The sequence below is a fragment of the Diceros bicornis genome, chromosome 11, assembly GCF_020826845.1.
Source record: "Diceros bicornis minor isolate mBicDic1 chromosome 11, mDicBic1.mat.cur, whole genome shotgun sequence".
Taxonomy (NCBI): Eukaryota; Metazoa; Chordata; class Mammalia; order Perissodactyla; family Rhinocerotidae; genus Diceros; species Diceros bicornis.
The window spans coordinates 2,999,854-3,018,507 of NC_080750.1; the positions used below are offsets into that span (position 1 = coordinate 2,999,854).

Below are 18,654 nucleotides of genomic sequence, written 5' to 3' on the forward strand. Positions count from 1 at the left end.
AACCAAGAACTCATAATCTTAATTAAGCCAAGAACATAGACTGACTAGAGAAATTACTCACAATTCAGATTAAACGCCACTGATCATTTTTCTTTCTTGTTCATGCAAGACCTGCTTCAGCAAAACATGCTTTTAGATTTCTGTATAATTAAAAAATATTTTGTAAAAGGAATGAAGTATGTAAAAGAATAATCAGACACTTTCTAAACTAATTTCCCATGGAGTTGTGACAGTCTCTAGTTTCAGTGATCAGATTATGTCTCTCCACTTTCTTTGTTTATCCATTTTTTAAAAAATTTTTTATTCTCCCATACCCCACCGCCTGACTGTGGCAACCACCAATCTGTTCTTCATAACTGTAAGCTTGGTTTCTGTTTGTTTTTGCTTTTAGATTCCACGTATGAGATCACATGGTATTTGTCTTTCTCGGTCTTACTTCACTTAGCATAATGCCCTCAAGGCCCATCCATGTTGTCACAAATGGCAAGATTTCATTCCTTTTTGTGGCTCAATAATATTCCATCATACATATGTACCACATCTTCTTTATCCATTCATCCATCCATGGACACTTAGGTTGCTTCCAAGTCTTGGCTATTGTAAATAATGCTGCAATGAACGTGGGGATGCGTATATCTTTTCGAGTTAGTTTTAGTGTTCTTCTGATAAATACCTAGAAGTAGAATTGCTGAATCATATGGTAGTTCTATTTATCTGAGGAATCTCCTTTCTGTTTTCCATGGTGACTTCACCAATTTACATTTCCACCAACAGTGCACAAGGGTTCCCTTGTCTCCACATCCTCTCCAACACTTGTTATCTTTCGTTGTTTTGATAAAAGCCATTCTAACAGGTGTGAGGTAATATCTCATTGTGGCTTTGATGTGCATTTCCCTGATCATTAATGATATTGAGCATCTTTTCATGTATCTGTTGGCCATCTGTATGATAGCCTGTGACTTGATGGCCATCTGAATCTCATTCACTTTTACAAATTAAAAAAAAAAAAAACACTTCAGTGGTCTCTCCACTTAACTCGGCAAGGCAAAACTATTCTACATTAAAACTGTAACCAGTTAACTCTGAGTTTGAAGCTGAGCCATCATGGGACCACAGATACTAAATGTTGAGTTTACTCATAATGTATATGGTCACTTTTCCAGCATCTTCCTTCTTGCCTGACTGCCTTTCTCAAACATTTACTGAGTTCTCTGCACATGTAAATACAGAGCATGTGCAGGGTATTGAGAAGGTTAAGTGAGATAACATAAAGTAGGTGCTCAACGAATGTCAGTTGTCCTATCTTCTAGGAGCAAGGCACTATATGTTGCTCAGATATCCAACCACACTTAATGCTGGCTGTAGGCGGTGCTAGGAATGTAGTGCAGAGGTATAGTGACACCAGGTTTAGTATCAGACTGCATTACCCGTGGAAAGGCGATGATCTTGGTGTGGAGGTTGGCCTGTTCATCGCGCTTGATTTTATGCTTGAGTGACAAGTCGCTTTCCGTTACGCTCTTCCTTTCCTTTCCATACATCTTAGCTTCAGAATATCATTCTGTCAAGTCCTTACACTAAATCTCTTTATGATGATTGCTGTAGGCTCTTCACTGAGGATGCAATTCTTAAAGCTAAGAGCATGGATTTGAAATCAATAATTTGTCCCTTGTTCTGACCACTCTGCCTTGATTCCCTAAGATATTTTAAGCAGTCCTTGAAAATGCAGAACATCTTGGTACCAATCACCAGAGCATTCTCTCCATTTAGTCTCTGACTCTCCCAAAAGTAGACTCTTTTAAAAAACAGAATTACTGATGAAGTTGAGCTATACTCTCTTTTATTATGTTTACTGAGAACCAGAATTATATTTTTTGCTATTACTTAATTTTTTAAGTGCCAGGTCATCAACTATATTTGCTTTTTTTGTGTTGAAAGCTTGTATTTTCTAACAAGACAATTTACAGAGCACACTCCAATCCAATTTGTGAGCAACACTGGGATGGCTGTGGCATAAAGCCTGAGTGTTGGTCATTGGTGCTTTTAACAATGAGAACCAACAGAGACTAAAATTCAGTTACAATGTGTTGCAGCTGGTGTGGCCAGGACACCATTGGAAACATAATTTCAAGAAGATTTTTCTTGTTAAAAAGCCATTTCCTTCTTTTTTTCTTTTTTTTTTTTTTTGTGAGGAAGATCAGCCCTGAGCTAACATCCATGCCAATCCTTCTCTTTTTGCTGAGGAAGACCGGCCCTAAGCTAACATCTACTGCCAATCCTTCTCCTTTTTTTCCCCTTTCTCTCCCCAAAGCCCCAGTAGATAGTTGTATGTCATAGTCGCACATCCTTCTAGTTGCTGTATGTGGGACGCCGCCTCAGCATGGCTGGACAAGCAGTGCGTTGGTGCACGCCCGGGATCCAAACCCAGGCCGCCAGTAGCGGAGCGCGAGCACTTAACCGCTAAGCCACCGGGTCGGCCCCCAAAAGCCATTTCCTTTGGCAGAGCGTTGGGAAGATAGCAGTAGGCCAAATAGGCAAGCAAGGAAATTTGCAAGGATGTCCAAGAGCACTTTGGAAGCATTGTATTAATTTGAACAATTGCAGGAACATTTTTACTGATTTAAGTGGTTTAGCTTTTTCTCGGAAATTTTAATAGAATGTGTTTGCATTAAAAAAATAACTTTTGACAGACTTTTATTTCTATTCTTTTGGCCTCAGCCCACTCATTTTCTCTAACAAGCCACGCATGAAGTAACATGTGTCACCAGCCTGGGCTCTAGGGAATTGCACTGGGCCTGTTTCGTTCCCGCCTCTTCTTTCAGGAAAAGAGTGGGTTTTGGATTGGGGACATATTGCTAGCTTGTGCTCATTAACTGCTTCCTGGACATCATGATTCTCTGAGAATAGCAACCATGTTACATAAATTCTGACCAGGTTCTGCCAACGGACAACATCTGATTAGAAGATAAAATTACACATAAACATTGTTAATTTTGAGACAATAAAGGCAACCGAGGATATTCCATCATAAAACAGTCAACACTGAAGGGTTTACGGTGTGAGCACACCATCCATCCCACAGCTCAGTTTGTCTTGTGCAGCTTTTCGGAAGTATTTTCAGAAACGACATCTCACTTCTTTGACATCCTCATCTCTGCAGGGTTTATTTGGTTTATGGAAATGACACAAAGCCACTCAGAGCCAAGTATTTTGAATGTGGTGTGTTAATAAATATGCATAATGTTATTTATGGTCATCAAGTTATGGCCTAGAATAAATAACCACGTAAGCTACGTGTGAAGTTAGTTTCAAAAGAAAAGTCTAAAGGACAGAGCCCAAGGAACAAGATTTCTGCAATGACTAATTTGGAAAAACAATGTTTGAGTGTGCTTGTTTAAAAAAACCTATGAGATCATTTTAAACTTGCATCATTATCAAGTTTCTTTCTTTGATATAGTTCAGCACACACACCGTCCCTCTGCTCCACCTGTACTAAGACCTTGTCCTCCTTACTCAACACACCCCTCCACCAATCCACTCTGAGGCTACCAGACTCGGGCCTTCCCACTTTGGAAGCGCAAACTTCCTTATTTAGTTGTAGGGCAACTTTGTTATTTTCTGTGAGGAAGCTCATCCCTGAGCTAACATCTGCCAATCCTCCTCTTTTTGCTGAGGAAGACTGGCCCTGAGCTAACTTCCTCCACTTTATGTGGGATGACCCCACAGCATGGCCTGACAAGCGGCGCATCAATGTGCACCGGGGATCCGAACCCGGGCCGCCAGCAGCGGAGCGCGTGCACTTAACTGCTACGCCCCGGGGCCAGCCCAACAACTTTGTTATTTCTTACCATGCTTCTAATTCCTTGTAAGCCTGCCTCTTCCCACTGATGTTTCTTTAGTGCTTTGCAAATGACAAAATTAGGATCAGACTTCCTCAGGGAACAGTGAGGCATTTAAAGAGGAAAAAAGAAATAAAAATTTAATTCCTTCTAAAGTATTTGGAAAAGAAAAGGCAGACACCACCTCTTTACATTGTCACCATAATATCCAACACGAATAGACCTTTTCATGACTGTTTATGGAGATAATCTTACTCTTCCAGGTCAGCCTTACCGTCCATCAAGGGAACCAGAGTGGCATCTGTGAAGAATGACTAAAATAACCTGATTACATTTTCTGTGAACGAGGAAGAGTTTGACATAGAGATTGATATCCGGCTTTGTTTTATTCATGCTTCACTTGCAGCAGAAAGCAGAATGTTCCCATTCTTTACATAATTAAAGTTAAGATAACTAAGAGATGCAATACAAGTGTTCATCCTTAGAAATCTTTATAAAAAGGAAAACTCATCAAGTTGTACAGTTCTAATATTGTACTGGAAATAGAGGCATGAACTAGACAATTTCTGGGTGCCTCTTTCAACCTTAAAATTCCAGCTGGATTCCACAAGAAGACCACATTTGTTTTTCTGGGTACCTATACCAATGATCCAGCATAGCATACATGTCTAATCAATGTTTGTTGACTGTGATCATAGCATTTAATACATCTAAAAAGTAAGTAAGCAATTAGCAAGTTGACTGGCTCACCTGAAGAATTTAATCACATCTGAATTTTGAAACGTACCAGTAAAAAGTCTCTAGCTGGTTTCCCTGGCCTCCGATTTACACGAGGCAGCAGCACAGCACAGTGATTGAGCACAGACACTCAAGTAAGACTGGCTGGCTTTAAACGCCAGCTCTGCCTCTAATCCACTCATTGGCTGTGCAGACCCCGGGACAGAGTGGAGAGAAACAAGATAACTCGCGACAGTATGTGCCGTGTTGACAAGTTTAGACTTCATGCTCTAGAAATGGACGTAAGATGGAGAATAGCCTGATCAGATTTTTACTTTAGAAATCTCACTTTAGCAGTAGTGTGGAGGATGGTTTGGAGAAGTCCAAGACTGTTACAATACTGTAATAGTCCATTGGGAAATGATAATGGTCTGAATCAAGGCAAGGCCAATTGGGATGACAATAAAAAAGATCAGCAAAAGGGATCAATATTAGGGAACTGGTAGAATCCCATAAAGTAGAGAATAATTGCTTAGGAGCAGGGATAGACAGCAGGAAGCCTAGACCGTTTCCAGCGTGGGCAAATGGTTGGGTGAGATTCCTGCACATGTAACATGAATGATCAGAGTTATTACATTGTTCACTAGGAAACGCCTCCTTAGCAATCAGCTTTGAAAAATACCCACTTTCCTGTCTGAAGAGTTTTTGGCAAAATGCGTTTCCTCTGTCACAGCCCGTGTGATTTCACACCCATAAAGCCTGACTTTACAATCGGCTATTTCCCTGAACTTTATCCATTCTGAACCCTGTAATTTATAATGTGCCCAAAATATGACTCTCAAGCTTAGTTTCAGAGCTTTAAAAATACACTTATTTCTATTATCGAGACCCTTAATATGCCTTCCCAAGATGTTTTAAAAATATATAAATAGTATCACATCTCAGACATGACAGCAAAAAGAGGCAAGGGTCTTCTTGAATGTCGTAGGCAGGATATTCCAACAACAGGCAAGAGAGCTGTGTGTAGCCTGAAGAAACAAAAAATAAAAATCAAAAAACCCTAAGTTTTAATGTGAAAGGTGGAAATATTACTACTGGTACTCAAATTTTTGAAGAACTCCAGGAAAATTAAAACAAGTAAAAAAAGAAAACAAAACCAAAAAACGTCTTCCACTTTCAATCTCTCTGCCTATAAAAAAAAAGGCAATCTATAAAAACAAAAACTGAATTTATGATTCCAGAATCACAAAATCCAACTAGATTAACTCATTCTTGAGTGGATTCTGTCTAATTCAAATTTGCCCTTCATAAACTCGGAGTGGAAAGGTCTTAATTTTGTCTTTCGTAAAACAACTTCTAATGATGTTAATGTAAATAAGCAATGTTTTATATTTTGCAAAGAGACAAGAAAAGACACTATGATTATGACTACCATATTACTGAGGAGAAAACTAACACTTAAAAGTGTTGGACGATTTCTTCAAGATCCAGCAGGTTAAACTGTGGGCTCACCAAGTCTTCTGAATGTATATCGTGTGCTCTTCCAGATTCACCTGCCGCCCCATGTAGAGACTGTAGCCATCTTCCGCTGCATAGTCTCAGAAATAAAGTATGACGGCACACACACACCCACCCAGAAAGAACAGTACTAATGTGGGATAACAGATGCAGATCAAACATGCCTGAAACCTCCAAGGACCAAACGCAGCATAGTTATCAGTCCCTTCCTCCCAGAAGTGGAGGAAGAGGCAGAGGTCCAGCACACCCCTGGGGGAAGAGGTCACCACACACAGACAGAGGCTGACAAGCACTTGCAGAAGGGAAAGGGGGATAGGGCTGAGATGGTGGACGCTTCTCTCCATGAAGACCTGCCTGGCTCTGCTGTCCACCTCCCTCCCTAGGGCTGACTCCTGAAGGGCCGCTGACCTCCAAGCAGAGAGCCCTGAGTTTCCTGCGGGGCAAGACAGCAGTTTAACCATCCGTGGTTTTCAAACCACAGGTTTTGATCAATCAATTCCATTCAATTAATGCTGAGTCACGACCAGCATTAAAAAGAGAGACAGAAAGAGGGAGAATAGGGCAGAATAGGGAATAGTACTGAGCAGAACAAAAGGAAAGGACTAAAATAAAAAATGTCTCACTGCCTTACCCATCGTAAGAGTATTCATTTTCGAAACTATTTTTTCAGGAGTGTGTGTACTGGATCACAAGGTAAAATGTATTTCTCTCCATGCATCTCTGTCAGAAAGTTTTAAAACCATTGGCCTATCCGAGATGATGCTTGGACAGAGGTCAAGCCATCCTTTGTCCCGCAGGCCACTGTTATCCCCCTTCTGTCGTGTGCTCCTGCCGTCCCAATGCAGACTCTCTCCTGCCAGGCTTCTAGCTAATCATGTCATTAAAGTATCACGACTGAAGAAGAGAGCCAGGACAGTACGGTCAACCCACTTCTTTTCACTAGTTGTGTTAAATCCTACTGACGCGATTGCCATCATGCCGTTGCAGCTGGTGTTCGTCTGACCCGGGGCACCTTTACCAGGCTCTTTGACTGCCTTGAGAAATCAGAAAGCTCGGTTGTCCAACTCCAGACAACTTGAAGTCAGACACAAAAGACTTAATTTTTGATATGGGGATTTTTTGCTTGTTTGTCTCTGGAAGGACTTCCAAACTGTTGAGCAGGCAAGGGGGCTCAGAAGTTCTGTCAGGCTAAAGGTGGTTAGCTGCATATGTGACAAACGACTGCAAAGAAGGAAATCACATCAGCAGAGGAAAGTGGAACAGAAGGAAAGAGGGCGTTCGTGAGGTATGCCCCCGTTTGTGGGTAGAAGGTTGTGGAGGAATCAGCAAAAGCAATACAGAGGAATGAGCCAGAAAGGACAAGAGAAACGTGGAACAGTACAGAAGCAAGGGGACCTATTCGGTGTAAAGGGAAGACAACAGGCTGCAGAGAGCAGAGGACAGACGCTGGAAAAAGGCTGTATTTCCAGGGACAAATCAACAAAATGTCGTTAAGCCAAGTTTCAAAGAGTTCAGATGAAGTGAAGCTAGAGTGAGCAAGTGAAGACCATTACTTGAATGTGAGCTGTCATTTCAGTTGGTTTCAAATGACAATTTCCCCCTGTCCTCCCATTTGGGTGAAGTTTTTTAGTTCACTTCTAGATAGAAACGCTTATTGGCAAACAGCTGGTTTCCAATATGTTAAAAGAAACATATCACATACTTCAATAAGATGACTTTCGCTCTCAATTTAACATTATTAAAATAATTCCAAATTACCTGAATTTTGAAAAAAATAACTCAAATAAAACAAGAAAAGAAAGAGAAAGGGACGGAATGGGAACAAGGAGCCCTGAATTTGTGAGTCCTCCTGGCGGGACAGCTAACACTCAAAGAGGGTTGTAATCTTCCCAGACTCTCAGACTCTCAGCAAGCTCTCTGAGCCCCAGGCACTGTGCAGACAGTGTCAAGAAATTTGCCTCTCAGAGGCTCTCTTTTTTTTTTAAGTAGTGTATTTTCTTTTTTTTTCTTTTTTTCCCCCCAAAGTCCCCAGTAGATAGTTGTATGTCATAGCTGCACACCCTTCTAGCTGCTGCATGTGGGACACGCGGCCTCAGCATGGCCACAGAAGCGGTGCACTGGTGAGCGCCCGGGATCCGGTCCCGGCAGCCAGCAGCGGAGCGCGCGCACTTAACCACTAAGCCACGGGCCGGCCAGCAGAGGCTCTCTGACTTCAGAGAATATCAGATTAATGCCGTCAGTAGCCGACTCAAACATGTTGTTCAATTATTTTTGTTCTTGTGCCTAAGTAATATCACCGTGGTTGTTAGGACCTCCACTTACCGCGATTACATTGCTAATGTCTGACGTACCCTTGCTTCTGCGTAATTTCACCAGTTACTCAACTATGTGCTATTGTCTTACTTTTTACAAGACAACACTGACTTACCATCCCTCTTAATGTTAACATTCATTACAGGAAATGTTATAGTGTGTGTGTTTGTGTGTGTGTGTGTGTTTCTTTTGTCTTGCGTTGTGTGTTTTACAAGTGGCGTAACTGAGGAGTTCATTTGTTTCCTCCACGCACACCACATGCGTTCGCTTGGTCACCTCTGCCCAGCGTGGGGGGAGAGCAGGCAGCCACTTTCCATTCTGTGCAGAGTGCTTGGACCGGCTTATCTCTGCAACGGTAGGAGTAACAGTGACATCAGCACGGTTGCTAAGTGCTCCTTCCTCCTCCTCCCTGTGGCCCAGTAAGGGAAGTATCATTACTATTATGATTGCTATTGTTATTGTTATCCTATTTTACATATTTTTTTAAAAAAGAACCAGAGATTAAGTGATTTTCCGAAGACACTAAGTTAGTCAGTGGCAAGCCGGGATTTAGAACCTGTTGGAAAACTGTAGTGCTGTGGTGCTGCTACAGAGTGTCTGATTCTCTGAAAGGCAGCCAGGAGGGGTCAAAAGTAAGGAAAAAGGGCGGCAGGCCTGGTGGCATAGTGGTTAAGTTCAGCAATCTGCTTTGGCGGCCCAGGGTTTGCAGGTTCGGATCCCAGGCAGGGACCTACACACCGCTCATCAAGCCATGTTGTGATGGCGTCCCATATGTAAAGTAGAGGAAGATGGGCGTGGATGTTAGCCCAGGGCCATTCTTCTTCAGCAAAAAAGAGGAGAATTGGCAACAGATGTGAGTTCAGGGCTGATCTTCCTCACACCCACACACACACACAAAAGTAAGGGTAAAGGAAAAGCAATAACAGGCTCTAACCCTAGACAATTTCCCCCTCTCCGATCTGACCATCGGACTGTGAGCGTGAGCTGTGTGGCCAAACTGACATAAAGCCATTGTGGAGAGGTCACTGAGAAGACCTCTGCCTCGCTGACACCCATGGGTGACTGGTGGCACTCAGACACAGGGACATGGGTACTGGGCAGTGGGTAGTGGTTGCCATGAGAAAAGAAGAGAAGATAGGATTTATCCCACAGCATTCCCTTCTACTTGGGGCAACACTATAATTTAATGGCAAAGAGTAGAAGAGAGAAAAGGGGTGAGTGTGTGGTGCGGTGTTTTCCTTGATTTTGGGGAACTAACCCTGGCAGGGAGGCAAGAAGAGGCAGAGACGAAAATGATGAATGGCTGGGGAGCCTGCCTTTGTGTTCATGAGGTACTAACAGATTTGGGCTGCTACAGCTACTGTAGGGCTCAGGTTTTGTTGCAGTTTTTAAGGAACCTAGAGGGATACTCACGGCATTAGAAAATATGAGGGAAGGGTAAAATGAAGGTCCATGTTCCCTCTTAAATCCAGAACAACCTCAGCATATTGTAGCACCACTGCCGGGTAGTTAGGTAGGCAGGCTCTAACATCAGATTGCTTAGGTTCGTATTTTGGCTTTCTCCACTTACTGCTGTGTGACTTGTACAAATTGCATAACCTCTCTGTGTCTCAGGAAAATTATTGTTATAACATTTATAAAATATTTCATCATTTATAAAAATAAGGATGATACTAGGACTTGCTTCAAAGGGCTGCCAAGAGTTAAATCAAAATGAATTAATTCAAATGAGGCATTTGGACCAGTGCCTGGCACGGAACAAATAATCAAGAAATGGAACCTCTTGCTATAATTTAATGTGTGTTATAACTACTTGCAAGCCAATTTAAAGAAATAATATGTCTGAAGATCACTCACTTCTTCCAGCCCCCAGAAGAAAGAACATTCTTATTTCACATGAGAAAGCATCACATGGAGAACGAATATCCTTTAGGAAATGTCTGGATGGAGCCACCACTTTAAGAAATCACCCCTCCTAATTGTGATGTTTCCATTTGATTTGCCACTTAGTGTGCTTATTCACTCACTGATTTTATTTATTTGTTTGTTTAGACAGGGTGGGACAGTTAAAATGTCATACAATCACAAAATGTTTACATTTAAGCTATTCTGTGTACCAAATTATAATACATAAATAGAACCAATCCATTAAATTAGACATTGTTGTATATTTAAAAGTACATCCAATGCACATTTCTCTCTTTTATTTGACTGTGGAGGAGAGATAAGTAACTTTTTAAAGTTTACTCCTCTTGTGCTCTTGTTGATTTTATTTTTACATATATTATTTGGAGCACATAGATAGATCTAAAGCAGTATTAAGATCCCACAAACATAACCTGTTATATAGGTTCAGTGGTTGTGGAATAAGCATTAGAATAATAATTCTGTTTTTAGTGCTACAGAAACTACTTGAGTTAAAATACAGTAATTTAGGTATGATACTGAAATCCCTCTGCTGTAAACGTTTCTGATTCGATTTACCATCACAAAGACATAGATTCAAGGGATGATCTCTCCCGAAGGACATCTGCCGAGACGCTGGTGTGAATGACTTGCCCATCGCTGATTTGAACCAAAGAAGTGGGCAGTGACCCAAAGTTGTTAGCACGAGAGACTCACTGGGAAGCCACTTTTGAAAATATTTGGATGGAGACTTTTCTTCCTGCGGACAAATGTTCCGATCAAAACAGTCTCCCATATTTTATATCAGTTGACCTCTTTGCTTGGGAGACTGGTTTACATTTGTCCTAAAAATACACCAATTAGAGAAAAATTGCCGTTCTTCTCTAGTCCCTGGCAAGAATGGACAGAGGAGGGAGACAAAATTAACTTCTGCTTCCCTGAAATGGGAATACTAAATTTTCATCATGCATTTTATTTTTAATCTTTCCATGGAACCGTAAAGCAATCCTATACAATGCCAAAATCTATTAATTAATTAATTAATTAATAACAGTCTTGTTTCCCTTTAGGTTTTGCTTCAGATTTTTATTTTAAATGACCCGGTAAGAGGCACAGGCAGACACAAATATCACATAAATCTTTTCAATGATCTGATAAAGAACCAGGAGCTGCCTTCTCTCCTTTTTACAGATGAGCACAAGTGACCAGAGGTAAATGAAGTACAAGGATGTCGAAGGCCAACAGGGAGTCACAGAGAGAAATAAGACTGAAATTCATTTCGATGTTGTATTAATACCAAAGAATGAACAGCCAGAAGAGATTGAGTCTAAAATGGTAAATATATTGAGTATTATAAATGTCCTCTATCATTTAAAAGATGATTTTAATGTACATTTAAAATGACTGTGCAGAGAAAAGAAGAGGAGGCAGCAATATTCTCCTGGAACAGAATGCATCAGCTACCCTTCTATCACACTGCTTTCTCTACTTTAAAAACTGTAAGACTTGAAACATCGTGGGGAGGAGTGTGCTTCAGAGGGGAGTCCTAAGAAAAACCACGGTGGGATCAAAGCCACAGCTGCAGTGAGTTTAGGTAACCTTGCCCCTTGCTCTCTCTACTCTGCACAAAACTAAAATGATGGCTGCTCATACCCAGATTATCATTAAAATACTTTTCTTGCTATTCACGAGGTAACTTGCCACTTGTGTCAACTGTCAATTCTCTATTATTCACAGTGAAAAAAAGGAACCTTAGCGTGGATTATTTCAAAATCGTTTTAGTTTGGAAAATTTAATTTTAAAAATGATTTGCTTCCCCGATTACATTTGGCATCAGCTGATGTCCAGAGGAGACGGCAGACATTTACTCTCTTGCAGGGGAATGTTCGGCTGGGGTTAAAAAAAAAAGTCATGAATAATTTCAAAAAGTGAAGAGATCACCTGCAGACAACAGGGTCTGTGGTTTATTTCCCAAGCACTTTCGTGAATGTTTGTGCATGCACATAGATACAGCACTTTTATTAAAGAAAACGCAATATACGAGTATTTGTGCTCTCGAGCCGACTCCCTCAAGCTGCTGTTTCAGGGTAACACGACTTCATCCAAACCACCGTCCTCCAAGTGTCCAAGCGACGGCAGAAAATCATGGAATCTGAATTTCATTCAGCTAGTTTCAGCTTCTTTTCAGAGATACATGCCAGGAAGCTTATCTACCCTTAAAATATAATTATTTTCCACAGTTCTACTCACAACTTTTAACAATGTTTCAAAATCCTACAGCACTGTATTCAAATTAATCTGTTTGTCTCAAAAAGACAAAGCAAGGAATAAAGACTAAAAGAAGTGATTATGAACTCAAATCCAAAAGGTTTTTCATTCACAGAAAAGTACTTGTGAATTGAAAGGGTAAGTTGATTCTATAAATTGCTTTTTTTTAATTTGTTTTTAAGCTGGCATCTGAGAGTCAATACCCCAAACTCCAGGGGTGGCGTCGAGCAGCGGTGTCCTTAATCAGAACACATTTATCTACTTGATACTGAAATTTTGTTTAAAATTACTTTTGATTTAGGAAATTTGAAATAGTCTCTTTATAAATTTAAATATATAAATATTAACACGTACATATGTTAGTAACAGTCCTACAGCCTAATTTATCCCATGTACATGTATGTACATACACTACCTTATAAAACTTATTGGCAATAGTTGCCAATGGAAAACACTAATGTGAATAATTCAGCAAAATCATTTTTGCTACTTCCGTATCCATCAACTGAATAGCACCACATTCAATTTTCCATATCAGTTTCCATCATAACTCATTACTGTGTCTTTGAAAACAAACATAAGAACAAGAATTTCAACACCTCTGGAGAACAGTGCGTTTTTTCTATGAGCCCTCTAAATCTTTCCTGATTTTCAAAGGCAGCTTTTCCAGAAATGATTTACAAATAATCCACCTTGCCTATGGAACAAGTAGAATTCCTATGAATAAGCATGTCTTCTTTACATGAAATCAGGCTACAGTGAATTGAGAAAACCTTGGGGCTCGTTTAGTTTTATTTTCACTTTTGTAGATTAATGAATTATTAAATGTCTGCAATAATTTCTTCTGCAATGGCAATAAATTTTTTTATTTTAATACTGTATGCTTAAAGTAAATCAGAAAAAATAAATAGATGATTATTTAATTTTCACTTAAGGAAAAGAAGACTGAAGACTAAGTTTCTAACATGCTCACTTGAAGCTGCATCCTACAGTTTCTTGTTCCTGTATTTCTGAAAGGCGAATATTTCAGCAGCATCAATAAGGATGGGGGGAGGGGAGAGAATCAGACTTATTTGGCCTCAGGATGGCACTACATAATTACCTAGTTTCATCAGTTACCACTTCACTTCCAAACATCTCAATCAATCATATTTTTCTATCACAATGGATAAAAATTCAGCTCAGCATCATTTCAATTCTAGTATTTTTCTCCACAAAAGGATGTGGCATCCTGCCTTTTGAAAAGTCTTTCTAATTTTCATTCTATTATTGAAAATAAGAGTACTAAGAATTTTGGTCACCACATAATTAGTGGAATAAAGAAGATAAAGAGACCCTAAGTAGTCAAAGAAATCCTCTTCGTACTTGAAAGAAGAGAGATTTTTCCACTTGTTTCTTCATAACAGTACACATTTTTAGATCACTCGCTAAACAAGTGAGAAGCCACAGTATACAAAAGATAATTCTCCCATTTTCCAGCTATCTTCCTGTGAGTCAGCTCAATGTTTTATTTTCTGTGACCATTATCTCTGATAAGTTACAATTTTCTCACAAACCCAACGTCAAACTTTAAGGATCTGGTAGTACAGTTAAGTAAATATAATGAAATATATTCCATAGAACCACTAAGTAATGGAGAGCATATAAGAAATTCAACTCAAAAAGAAAGAAGAAATTCAACTCATTTGTAAAATAAATCAATCAATTTTCAATTTGAAGACGCAAGTGGAGCTGCAACCTCTTCAAGGAGCAGATATTTGGAGAGAGAGCAAAATAAACAGACATATTTTATACATACTTATACACAGATGTACCACTGAAAAATAAAGGATAAGCAAGGTTCTGGGGTGCACCCCCAGTATAGTCCATGTAACCCCATGGCAATGACAGTGCTGACACAACTGACAATTTGGGGAACATCGGGGGTTGGGGCCCAATGGTGACAGAAACAGAAAGTCCTTTACAGAAACTCACAGAACATACACGGAGTAGAATCGAAAGGAACCTCAAAAGAGTATCGGGTCCATCCCTCCGTCCTTGGCTGAACTAAACATCAAGCTCTTTCCACACTGACAGTGTGGAATTTGAAGTCAGTAGCATTAGAGAAAAGCGTTATGGTGTGGGCTAAGAGCATCCTTCCTTTGTAACCTTTCCCCATCTCATGATGGACTTTTAAGAGAATGTAGTCCATTCCTATTGAAAACGTCAGGGTGCTTCCGAGGCAAGAGAAAAAAGAGATGAGAGTGGTCATGTAATTGTGGATGTTATGTACACATGTGTGAGAAAGTGCAAAGGAGATGTTTGCATGTAGTATGTATGCCCAGATATAGTTTATTTCCCTTAAGACCTGAAAAAAATCCTGTGATTGCAGACTTCCTATTCCTTTGAGAGGATAGCTGAAATGTTTGACATTTCAAAGCCCAGGAAGCATTCTGGAACTGCAAAACTAGCAAAACTGTCCCCGTCAGAGGGCAGTAGGGGGCCAAGACGGGCCAAGGCTTCCCTCGCTTCCACCCAGGCCTGGCCCCACTGTCAACCTTTACCCTACCGCCTGCACTGGGGGCAGGGGCAATGGAGGGCACCGAGAGAGCGCAGCGCGGCGGCAACGGGCTCCCCTGATGAAACAGAGAACCCCGCCCGGATCTGGGGGCAACGAGCCGCTTTCATGGGTTGACAGCTGAGCTGTTCGAGGTGTTGTGCTGTTTGGCAAACTGGCTTTCGGTTTGGCTTCCTACGAAAGGAGCGGAAGGGGGAGCTGTCGTGGTTCCCAGTGCCCACAGAGCCCCATCTCCTGGCCGCTGCGCGCCGGCCACAGCGGGTGCCAAGTGTGCGCGCTCGTGTCTCTGTGTGTGTCTGTTTGTGTAACTGTTTGCATGTGACTGTCAATCTATCTGTCTGTGTGACAGAGAAACGGAGATGCCGGTGGAAAGTTCCCTCTCGCAAAAATGCCCCCGGCGTCTTCCTTGTGGGCACCCAGGTCGCCCGTGCCTCCGATGCTGTCGTTGTCACTTCATTATTCTGCTGTCTCCTGGATTTTTTTATTTACAATTCTACAGGAGTGAGAAATACGCGTCTTTTGAACTTTTCTGGGACCTCACATCTTTGAAGGGAGAAAGTGGTTGGGAGGGAAGCAGAACCTGAAAAGGGTAAATTCCGCCTCCAGATTGTAAAATGTAATGGTTAAGAGCCCAGGACCCGGAGTCCGACAGTTCTGGTTGGAATCCCGCTCTGCCACTTACACTAGCGGTGTGACTTGGGCGAATAGCTTCTACTCCGTGCCTCAATTTCTGCCTTTGCAGAACGGGGACGGTGACAGCGCCTAGCTCAGAGGGTTGTGAAGATTAAATACATGTAAAACTTTTAGAACAGTGCCTGACACACAATCGTTGCCATGTGTTAGCTATTAACATCATCCTGGGCATCGCCGTGTTAGATTTGGAGAAGGATCATTCCGGCCACTTTCCCCACCGGTTCGCACTAGATCCTGGTGCATGTCCCATGTCCCAAAGCAAGGACAGACCCTAACCCGCCCTTTCCACGCGCTCCAGCACCAGCAGCCACCCAGCCACCCCCGCCCGCGCAGACCTGCTTCAGGGAACCCCTCCCCAGCTGTCGTGCGCGCCACACCTGGGAGCGCACTCGAGGGGCGCAAAGGCAAATGACGCGCGCAAGAGTGCCAGCCGAAGAGTGTATTGGGGGTGTTTTCCTACCTGCCCCAGGTTTTTGCCCTTCTTACTGCCGCCGAAAGCCAGTCCTTGGTATGTCCCCGCAGATCGATTGGCGGCCTGTGCAGGCGTCTCCCCGCCCAGAGAGGACTTGATGGAGTTGAGTTTGGCCCGCGAACTGCCGAGCTGTGAGCTCTCCGCCATCAGCACCGCGGCCAGAAGGAGCAGGCAGCGGGACGAGTCCTTGCCCCACATCAACGCGGCCATCTCCCGGCGAGAGGTCCCCGGGGAGGCGCAGAGCGAGGAGAGATGCGGATGCAAGGGGAAGGAGGACCCCAACTCGGGGCCCCTCACTCGGGGCTCGGGGGCTCGCCGACTCTGTTCCCCTAACCCCACTTGGCTTTGGGGGCCCAGCCCCGGGTGAACTCAGTCTCACGCCTCAGACCTGGAGCGAGCGCGACCCAAACCAGACCCGCTTCTCCACTGGGGCAGGAAGTTCTCAGGAACTGGAAGCAATCAAAAGCGACGCGCCTTCCAGCCAAGGGGGCGTGACCCGAGGTGCAAGAAGACCCAGCCCCGCGGACCGCACCGCTTGCGTGGCTCCTTGCCCCGCACCTCTGCGGTCCCGCCCGGGTCTCCGCGGCCCAGTCCTCCTCCGAATTGCTCAGGAGTCTACACGAGCTCCTTCTCCGGCCTCAGTCGCTTTTCTCTCCTCTGTTCCTTCCCTATCCTTTATATCTCAACCTCTGCAGGACACAAGTCCTCCTTTTCAAAGTTAGCGGGCGCTAGAATGGGGGATCAGGAACCGCCTCCAGACCGGACCCTGCAGGTCTGAGCGAGCCGCGGTCCCCACGCGCGCGCGCAAGGTCGCCCCACAGCGTTGTACCCGGGGCGCACCCGGCAGCGATGCCCTGGCAGCGGCCCTGCGCTGGCCAGGCCTCCCTCTCTCGGTCTGCTCTCTCACCGCCGCTCCCTGTGCTTTTTATAGCTTCCCACCGTGGAGTTTTTTTCCTCCGCCCCCAATACAAGAGTGACAAAGAGTGAAAACGTCTCCCTCAACCCCCACGTTCCCGCCCCCTGTTCCCCTTCCCCCGCGGCCGCTCCTTCTGCGGCTTCCCCTCCTGCTTCTGCCTCGTCCCCCTCCCGCTCCTCTTCCGCCCCACAACAACTGAGAAAGTGAGATTCACCCCCAGAGGAGCAGGAGAGCTCCTAATTCCTGACAACAGCTCCAGTGGGTGGAAGGGCCTTTGGCAACAGGAGGAGGGCAAATGTGGAAGTGGAGAGGGGCAAACTGCCCCCGTGCTTCGGCGCCGCCAGCACCGTTCCTTGGGTCCCCAACCCAGGTCCAGGCCCTGACACCGGCAGGAGCACTGCAAAAGCCCTAGAGAAGTGTTAGGGAAGGGAGCGTCGGGGCGTTAATACCGTGTCTGTGCGCGCTCACGCTGGGTTTGAGCCTGTGCCTCCCAGGGGATGTATGAGGCTGGAGCTGTGTTGGTGCGCCAGGGGGTGCCCAACCTATCCGGATGAGGAGAAGAGGACAAGAGAAGGGGAAAGATGCTCCTAGTCTCCTTGCCGGGAGACTTTCTAGTTTAGGACTTTCTAGTCTCCTCCTTCTCCGCCCTCCAGCCCACACCCACCGCACCGCAGGCCTGTCTATGTCTCTGCGGGGCTGGGAGGAACCGGCTTCCCCCGGGGACGCTCTGAGCGTTTGAACCTCACAGCTCTACCCGGCAACTTTACCGCGCCAGGCAACTGGCCCCTTCGCGAAGAGGAAACACTAGACAAGAATGGACGGGGGTAGGGGAGCCTTTGAGGTCCCGCCTTCCTTAGCTTCCTGCCTCCTAGCCCCTGGGAATTCCTTGGGAAGACTTTCCTGCCAGACACCAAGGCCCCCAGGGCCGGTTCCCTTTTGCGAAGGTGGAAGGAGTCTCCCGGAGCGGCGAAGGCGCGCGGGCGCGCGGCGCTTGGGGGCGCGGGTGGCAGCTGCCGGGCGAGGCTCGGAGGAGCTGCAGGAGACACGCGGTCCCAGCAGGCTTGGCTTGGAGAGGTTTGGCCATCAGGCACCGACGCTTCCAAAGCAGTGAGAGCGGTGGTTCGGAAGTTGTTGCCTTTCTCCTGCGCGCGGAGAAATCGAGGCAGCGCGGCACAACTTGGTGGCTCAGAGCCAGGGGAAGGGGCTGCTCTCTAGAATTAGGGTGGAATCTAGAGTGGAGCCACACTCTAGAATTTTCGGACCTGAGCTCCTCTGCTTTCACACCTGATCCCGGCAGACACCAGCATGTGCAGTGGGATACAGTCAACCTGTGGTCGCCAAGTACGAACGTTAGTGATCTTTTCCTTTCCCCAGAAAAGGGCAGAGTTCTAAAGCGTGCGTTCTCTCAGAGAGCACCAGCTTTCCACATTTCTCTGCCCTGATCTGTGAGTCTGTCTGC

The 18,654-nt window shown here is 44.2% G+C and overlaps 1 protein-coding gene across 1 annotated transcript in view; it reads right to left on the reverse strand.

The window, feature by feature from the left end:
- The window catches only part of DKK2 (dickkopf WNT signaling pathway inhibitor 2), a 100,138-nt gene extending 83,543 nt beyond the window's left edge, over positions 1–16,595 (reverse strand). The window contains exon 1 of the mRNA XM_058549870.1: positions 16,268–16,595. Within this exon, the coding sequence (XP_058405853.1) occupies positions 16,268–16,489 (222 nt within the window). The 5' untranslated portion in view covers positions 16,490–16,595. The remainder of the gene's footprint in view (positions 1–16,267) is intronic.
- Between the last annotated feature and the right edge of the window lie 2,059 nt (positions 16,596–18,654).